The sequence below is a fragment of the Paramormyrops kingsleyae genome, chromosome 9 (genome assembly GCF_048594095.1).
Source record: "Paramormyrops kingsleyae isolate MSU_618 chromosome 9, PKINGS_0.4, whole genome shotgun sequence".
Taxonomy (NCBI): Eukaryota; Metazoa; Chordata; class Actinopteri; order Osteoglossiformes; family Mormyridae; genus Paramormyrops; species Paramormyrops kingsleyae.
In genome coordinates, this window is record NC_132805.1 from 32459339 (window position 1) to 32468688 (window position 9350).

The window sequence follows — 9350 nt, forward strand, 5'->3', positions numbered from 1 at the left end:
GCTTGCACACAGAATGAAAGCTAGGGATCTCCCGAGAGAGTGAAGTGAAACAGGTTCTTTGATGGTGTAAAATTTTAAGAACTGCCATATGTTGTTATAACCATGGGTAGAAACAGCACCGCCCTCACAAGGTCAGCGATGGTAGATAAGGCAGACTGGATCTCCATCAGCACAGCCTTGGCCGTGCTCCAAAAGCCCGCGTGTAAGTTCCACTGACATCCTAGTGGACCCTCGCTGTGAAAGCATAGCCTGAGAGAGACCTGAGTCTCCACAGCAGCAGGCTGCGACCTTGTCATGACAGCAGGTCTTTGGCCGGAAGGCTGATGGACAGCTGGGGCAGGACCCACCGGACATGCTGAACATCACCTAACGTTCCTGCTGACACTCGGACATCTGACTGAACAAGTGTGGTTGGCATGTTCAGCAGAAGTGAGTGCAACCCCCATCCCCCCAACTTTATTTTCTTTGCTCCCCTGTTCCACAATCTTTGACCTTTTTTGCATGCTCAGTACACCATCCGTTTATATACATATATGTAAGGGGCTCTGGGGCAATTATCTTCTGCAGGATGCTGTATAAAAATGCATTTGGATTCAATTGATTTGAGTCTTGAGTTGACCTGCCAGTCTCGTTGTACCAGCATGAACAACGACAATAAAGACCTGAGTCCTGAACTTTAATGATCAGGTAACTTCAGGTACCAGTAAAGTTCCCATCTCAGCCAGTGTCACATTTCCAGCAGGTACAGCTGCTCTGGATCTCATTTAAGTTTACTTTTTTATTGAGTTTACATTCTACGGTGACAGAAACTACCAGAAACTTTGACAGGAATGTCAGCTTCCACTGTCACAGCGAAGAGATTGGTGACACAGGGGACACAGGAGATGGCAGACAGAAGTGTATTGCCAACCTCAGTATGGAACAGGTAGACAAACTAAATAATATATGGCAATAGTCATTGTACAGACTCCTTTATCTAAAGCAGAGGCGTCGAACTCCAGTGCTGGGGGGCCGGAGCCCTGCACGTTTTTGGGTTTCCCCTCATTTAACGCACCTGATCCAGGTCCTTGTGCTAATTACCACACAGCTCTTGAGCTGAATCATTTGTGATGGAGCAGGGAAAGACCAAAGCTACACAGGGCTCCAGCCCCCCAGGACTGCAGTTTGACACCCCTGGTTTAAAGAGATGAATGATTAGGAAAGCAGAGTCAGACAGTCCCTGGAGCAAATGGGGGCCGGGGGTGCGCTAAGAGCTTTGCTCAGGGCTCAACAGTGAAGTTACTCTACCAAACCTGGGATTTGAACCAGAGGCTTTTTAATCACTGGCACAGTGTTCTAACCTGCTAAGCCACATACAGCCCCTGTTGTACCCCCTTGCCTTAAAAATGAGCAAAACTGAAACCCCAAACTTCTGTACCGCTGCTCCTGGTCTCTGTTTTTTATCCACACAAAGCAAAACTCCATTTTACAGAAGAGCCCGACCTGGGGCCTGTATCACAAAGCCAGATCTCTTATTTAGCCGGATAACTTCTCAGATTTAACGTAGTCTGGGACAGATATAAGTGAAGGAAGATGAAGTTCACTTAAACTAGGCTACCTTAAATCCATTAAGTTATCAGGCTAATCAACAAAATCCTAAGCCCCCAATCTTGCTCCCGAAACACTCACGGCCTCCCCCCATCTTACGCTCTGCTGGAGTGTGTCCGCAGGCCAAAATGAGTCAGCGTCCATCTAAAGGGGAAACCAGCAATTTCCTGCCAGGTTTGCTTTGCTCCCAGAACAGCTGGCAGCCTTTTTAGTGACTCTGTATGAGTCGGGTTCCTTAATTAGATTTTGCTGTCAAACACTTCAGAAGTTCATTGTGAAGTCAGAGATGTGGATACGGTCTGTTTCAGATGCTTAGTAATAATATTGTTGGCAATGGGTGGTTTTATTCACTGCAATTATTTCATTTGTAGCTCAAAATCAAAACTGACTGCAATTTCTGCACATTTAATTTAGTGATTCTTATCTAATGCAAGAAGTAAATTACTTGAAAGGTTGCCATAAAAACAGTGCATCTTGGCATCACGCTTCTTATCTATAATGAAAACTATTTTGCCTGTTTTTCATATATATGTACAGGGGTTATTGCTCTTTTCATAAGTTTGTTCATTTTCTATCAGTTAGAACAGTAAGTCAAAGCAGAATAGTGAGTTTAATCCCCGCATGATGTAGCACTGTAATTCTATAGAAGAAAAGTGTCCACTGCAGTGTCTACTGCATTAATGTTATAACACAATTTACCTCCTCAAATAAAGCATACAGTTCCAAATGAAGCAAACTCTTATTGTTCACATTCTTTAAATTAAATTCTCAGTTTGCGTCTGCCTTCCTACACCCAGTAAACTTCACCAGAATACAAAAATATAATTTCACATGTTTCAGAAATAAAAGTTGTTCATATTAGGATATGCTGCACAAGTGTTATTCCACCTGCAGTGACCTCGTTGGCAGATGCGCCGTTTAACATATTTTCACTGCTGCATGGCAGATTCAATGACGCCCTCGTCAAAATCACATTTCTACGGTCCCTCTGTCAATTCTGACGTGGGAATTCTGACATGGTCAAGGGAGGAATGGCGTCAGCTTTACAGGGGTCTGAAAAACAAGCCCGCGGAGCAGAAAATAGCCCGGCAGCCTTGGCAGAGCAGACGTCCAAGGGCTTGATAACGGTGACACTTGTCTGTCCTCCCACGTCTCTTCACTTGATGGTGTTTGCTGTTTCCATCATGATCATCAGGAAAAAGACAGTTGAAAGCATAAGCTTCTTCTGGGTGCATCATCACCTTCTGCTTTATTCAAGTACATAAGGCATCAAGGTAAGTGTCTTTTTTTCCTTTACTTTTTTTTTGATCTGTATATGCAGTGCCATGCTTAGTAAAAATGATCATATTCTGTATGAGGCATATATTGGAACTATGGACACTTAAAGAAACACAAAATTCTTTTTTTGTGATTAGGTTTATCTAACCAAATCATCTTCTATACCTAAGCTGTTTGGTCATATTAAACATCTACTGGTTTTAAGATTTGTTTTAGATTTATTTTTTATACCAAAAAACTCTTCTGTCCTATTGAAATGCTCAAAATATGTAGACTATCTGAATCCCGGTCCAGTAGGAAGCGAATCAAGTTAATGGGAACCTTTTATTTACAGTTTGTATAGTTATGTGGGAATTCTGCAGTTTTTGCATTGAGAGGTGAGAGTACAGCTTACCGTCATCGTAGAGGGTCAGTGTCCCTAGAGCAGTTTGGGTTATGGGTCTCGCTCAAGGGTCCAAAAATGATACGATTACTCACACAGCCATGGGTTACAAATCAGCCACCTTCCGGACAAGGACACCGATTCTGAGCCCACGGGGTCACATACCTGACCAATCTCAATGGGATCTAGCCAGTGCTACCCACCCAACGCTTTTGGAGAGAACATGGCAAAGAAAATCCATTAAGAAGAAAAGAATCGGTAACACTGTAACATGCAGCAGACTGAGGCTTGCTTTCAGGTCAGAACAACACCCTTATATTAAGCACAGGTTATATTAAACACAGGCATCCAATAAACCAAAACAATATGGCAGGGAACCATGGGGAGGTTTAATATCGGACTGTAAGGTACACACACGGTTGGTAATTTATACTCGGCTAAAGACATGCAAGGATCGGACAGGGTTCACACAGGGAAACATACATGCAACAGTAGGGAATGCAGCAAGTATTAACACTCACACAAACAAGGGGGTATTTACAATTACCCAGAATGCTCGGGCACTACGATATGCTTATATGGCTTCACTGATAGGTGAAGATGAATATATTTTAGATTACTGTGATTTAGCAGAGGACAAAATATTTTGGGAAGAACGTTGGCACTGAATGGCACTGAGAAATGAAAGTTGGTATTAATATAATTGCTGAAAGGGTTTGCATTGTCTGTGGCTTTTGCAATGCGTTCCATTCTCTGCTGCATGAGACCATAAGAATGCGGGAAACATAAACCATACATCTTACACAATACCGCAAGCAGTATTAAAGTGTCACTTCGCAAGTCAGTATTGTCATTTCCACTTGCCAGCCTTCATCAAAGCACTGCATTCGTGTGTGAAAGTCAAGTTCCAATTCCTTGCATCTGTATTCAGTGCATATACTGTAGGAAGAATGTGTTTGTTTGATACTGTGGTTGTATACAGAGTAAGCACTGAAGTCCTGTAAAGTCTCCCCAGTTTCCTGGTCCCCATAAGGGAAAACTCAATTTAATAAAAATCTTTGACGGCAATGAAAAACCTAAAAATGCAAAAACACTTGTATTTTGCTTGGTTACTTATGGTTATGGATAGGGCTGGGTGGGGGTTAAGGTTGTCTTAGTTAGCGTTAACATTTTTCCTATAGAAATAAATGAGCGGTCCCCATAAAGATATGTTTTCCTGACTGTGTGTGTGTGTGTGTTTTAAAGTCATATAAATTTGCCATTAGAATCTTATAAAAGCTTAATTTTCTAGAACTTATTTCATCCAGTCATAATTATATAGCCATATTGTCAGGCCCTGCTCGTCCAATCCTCCTGTGTGCCATGCCCCCTCATTAACCTCGTGTGGAATCCCCGTGTGATCAGCTGTCATTAGTCCGGTGTATTTAAGTCTGCGTTAAAGTATGTTTCCCCAGTCCGGTCATTAACGTTGTAACGTTGTGTTGTAGTTCTGTGTTCCTGAGTGCTTTACCTGTATTAAATCCTGTGTTCCCCCGACTCCCTGGCTCTTGCTCGCGCTTCCCCGCTCCGTGTGCCATGACACATTTACATAATACAACAATCAGGTGGTGTTTTCATTCCAAATTCAAGTATTTAATTCTCGATTTGCATAAAATCCCATAAAGTTACACAAAGTAACTTACAGTTACAGGAGCCAAAACTAGAGAACAGGAAATGTTTTTGTTGATTGTCTGGAGCTATGCATGCATCTGCTTGCTGTTTTATCTACCCACCACATGTAAATCAGTGAGGTGAATTTCCCAGGTACTCTGGATATCTCGGTTCAGCAAACAAAGCTTGACAGGGCGAATGGAACGAAGACATGGCTCTATGGAATCTCAAAGCCTCCTGAACACAAAATGAAAGTATCCTGAAATAATTGGAAATGTGATCTAATACTTACAAAGCCTTCTCAGAGTCGATTTAGAAGGTGATATGAGAAATATTTTTAGACCATCGAACGAGTGGGATCATTGTCTCATTTCTGGGTGAAATGTCAGCCTGTTATCAGGGTACATAAGTCTTTCAATGTTATAAACAGCACATTGTAAAATATAACGCCTTTGCCGCATTTAGAATTCCTGGATGCTTTATACTTAACCAATGAATAGTTAAGCTCCAATCCCAGCTGAGACTTTCCAGTTCATGTATAAGAGGGAAAAGTTACTACTGATAATAACCTGCATCAGCCCCTGCTTCACACAATATTTGCAAAAATGTGTTGTAAAAACAACCATTTCCATTCTCTCTGTGTTTATCAAGCATAATTACGTAGCTTTCCTCATTTATAAATGACAATTCAGGTCGCGTGTTTGTCACTGACTGGTACTCTACCCATTATCCTGACTCCTTACCAAACTGCATAGGAATGACAAGATGACAGTAAGGGCCTCAGCCGGTACAGAGAGGTCAAATTGGGACAGTTTACCAGAAGATCCCGTTATCATAACACTTAAATGATGCTAGGTGTTTGGCTCATATGCTCAAAAGCTTCTCTTAATGGAAACACTGATTCTAAATCTCTGGTGGTAGATAAGATATGTGGAACGCTCTGGTAACCGATCAGTATGATGCGTTTCTTTTTTTTAATATATATAGTCAATGGGGGTGACATGGTGGTGCAGTGGTTAGCACTGTTGCCTTACACCTCTGGGACCCGGGTTCAAGTCTCCGCCTGGGTTATAGGGTTGTTCCCCGCCTTTTGCCCATTGCTTCTTGGATAAGCTCCGGACCCCCCACGACCCAGTAGGATAAGCAGGTTGGAAGATGGATGGATATATAGTCCACCATGCTCTGACTTTGCTGTAGAATCTCTCCTTTTATTGTTAAAACTGACAGGAACAGAAACTAAAAATTTCCTTAGCGAATGAAGCAAACAACTTGAATGTACTTCCAGGAAGGTGGGATATAATCTTAGAACAAACACAACAAGAGGAACAAAACATACGGAAAAAAAAGAGCCTGTTATCCAATGTCTGAATATTCATCAATTTCACTACTTGTCATGGTGACCACCTTGAAGGACCTAGACGAGATGTGAGCATGTTGGTGGAGTATCAGCTGAAGGTAAAGCATGTACTATCACTCTCCTTGCCTCTCTGTCTGTTCCAGCATGGAGAACATCACTGGAGTCTATGCAAATGAAACCGATTGCAGGGAAGTCCAGATCCCTAATGAAATCTTCTTCACCATCGCTATGGTGAGCCTGGGAGAAAATCTGCTGGTGGTGGTGGCCGTCATACGGAATAAGAACCTTCACTCCCCCATGTACTGCTTCATCTGCAGTCTGGCTCTCTTCAACACCATCTCCAGCCTGTCCAAGACATGGGAAAATATCATGCTAGTCTTCACCAACACAGGCCACCTCAATTCACGGGGGGATTCAGTGCTCAAGGTGGATGACGTGATGGACTCCTTGCTCTGCATGTCGTTCATTGGGTCTATCTTCAGCTTCCTGGCCATCGCGGTGGACCGCTATGTCACCATCTTTCATGCCCTGAGGTACCACAACATCATGACCATGAAGCGAGCCAAGGCCATCCTTTCAGCCATCTGGGCATTCTGTGGCTGCACCGGTGTGGTCATGGTAGTGTTCTTCCACAATGTTGCCATCATGATGTGCTTCATCATCCTCTTTGTGTTTGCTCTGGTCCTCATCCTCTTCCTTTATGTTCACATGTTTCTTCTGGCCAGACATCATGCCAGGAAGATTGCCTCCCTGCCAGGAAGTACCAAGCATCACAATCTGAGGGGAGCACTGACCCTCACCATCCTATTTGGGGTCTTTATTGCATGTTGGTCTCCATTTTTCCTCCACCTGCTCATCATCATGGTATGCCCTCAGAACCCATACTGTGAGTGTTATCGATCCCTCTTCCAAATCCATGTCATTCTCCTGATGAGCCACGCTGTCATTGACCCAGCCATTTATGCCTTTCGGAGTGCAGAGCTACGAAGCACCTTCAGGAAGATGTTCCTCTGCTCAGACTCCAGGCTGTGCCATTAAGTCGACCCAGCAGTGACATCTTCTCCTACCATTGTTTTCAAAGCATTAATTTGGGGCTTTTATCTCAATTGAGTTACCAACACTAATATGGTGTTCAATATAAGAAAGAGGAGATCATTCTTTTAAGTTCTTCTTCATTGCGGTACGAACTTATATGCTAAAAATGCACTGGCAAGGAATTTTCTTGAAATTTTCCTTCCAAATCAGGTTACAATTATGATTGTAAATCAGCATCGGCCTGATCAGTATCACACTGCCTCTGAGCTGGCAGGGAGCTCACTGGACTCACATCCCTGTTTGTCTGCTTTATTTTCAATATTGCAACTTTTTAAGATGCTGCAAAGGACTCGGCGCAGGGCCTGAGCAATTCCCAGCAACTTACGTGCACCCAGGGAGACCAGTGGGCTTATTTATTGAGTTGCCCATTTGGGAATCCTTGAAGAAATTATCTCATTACCCAGTGCTCACTCCCTCCCAGAGTCTTTTCTGAAAGTCTCCTAGACACAGAACCTCATCAATGACAAACCCAGAAGCCAAACACAATCTGTCCTGCGGCAACCAGATTGGATTCGGTGAAAGACAGCCATTTAAACAGTGAAAATGAGATTAAACCTCAAAACAAAATTTAATTATTCAGTCGTCTAAATATGCAGAGCTCCTTTCTATTTTAGGCTGGTTTTAATGCAAGGGATATAGCCCATGTTCACAAAAGTCTGTGATAACCTGATGCAGAATATCACTGCAGTTCGTGACATAGCTTGGTAGAGATTAAATGACCCATGAAAATCCCCCACAGCTCATATGGCATGAAACTCCTGTTAATTTATTTCATAGTTTGACCCACTATTTCTGTAATGAGTTAAGCACTGTCTGCTTCTGGACAACAGTGAAGGTTCCTTGACAAACTGTATTGTGTGTGCATTACATTTAAATCAGCCTGATACTTTGGAGATGATGAATTCATTAACTAGACTGCGGGTGAATGTTGTGGAGACCCTGAAGACGTATTCGTGCGGCCTAATGATGACTTTGTGTAGCACACTTGTGCTCTGCATGAGTGTGCACGTCAGCTGACTTCACCAAGCCGGAGGGTGTCCGTTTCCCTCCCCAGCACCTGCAGGTTTGCGGGGGCCCGTATTTTTCCCCATGTTTGACATGTTCTCTGCCTGTTTGTGTGGATTTTCACCAGGTGTGCTGGTTCCCCTGCACAATCCTAAGAGATCTTGCTCCGTATGATGTTTGTGTTTGTGCCGATCGGATGGACTTACGTCCGGGTAAGCTTATGCATTAAGTACTCCAGCCTGCCTTATGGCCAATGTTCCAGTTCAGTATGACTCCCATTGGATTAATGACAATGGGGATAACTGGGAGCAACGAATCCTGAGGGCTCTAGGCTGTTCATTCTGTTTATAGTACTTTGTAAACCACTCGGTATACTTTAACTATTTGGTGGCAGGTTTAATATGCTTAATGACACACACATGTACAACAAAATATGCAAAAAAAAAGTGACACATTCCATCAAATTCTTTTTCCACCTTTGTCCTATAAATCCAGCGAAAACGTTTTATGACCACGTTCATTTAATTTTTCTGTGCATTGAATGCATCACCATACAATATAGATTAATTTTCTACATTATCCTTGTTGCTATTACGAGACCTATGAGCTGATTAGTGTTACACTCTGCATATGAAAATACAAAGCAGTCCCTAAGTGGTTTCCGTGGGGGGGGCAAACCTGCTCCTGTTGTGCTGCAGGCTTTTCTGGTCATATTTAATTTCAGTGCACTGCAGCTTGATTGAAGCAATTATTATGATACCAAGTCATGCACCCATTGTCTAAGGAATGAATCAGCTGCAAATTGAACGTTAAAAGCAATATGTGCAGGATTGTGGTCCTCAAGGGATAGGCTCATTCTGTATACAAAGCTACATTGATCTATTGTATGAATGGAGGGTACCATTTTTCCATTTTATATTCATAGCTTTTGCATTTTGTTGTGATTCATTGTGCAAAATGACAGCCCCGCTTGTCAACTGCTTTTGGGAAATGAAA

At 42.7% G+C, this 9350-nt stretch overlaps 1 protein-coding gene across 1 annotated transcript; it reads left to right on the top strand.

The window, feature by feature from the left end:
- The first annotated feature begins 2787 nt into the window (after positions 1-2787).
- Positions 2788-7292, top strand: mc2r (melanocortin 2 receptor). The gene is made up of 2 exons (XM_023811490.2): positions 2788-2861; positions 6398-7292. Exon 2 carries the CDS (start codon positions 6399-6401, stop codon positions 7290-7292), a length of 894 nt encoding a protein of 297 aa, XP_023667258.1. The 5' UTR covers positions 2788-2861; position 6398.
- The last annotated feature ends 2058 nt before the right edge of the window (positions 7293-9350 follow it).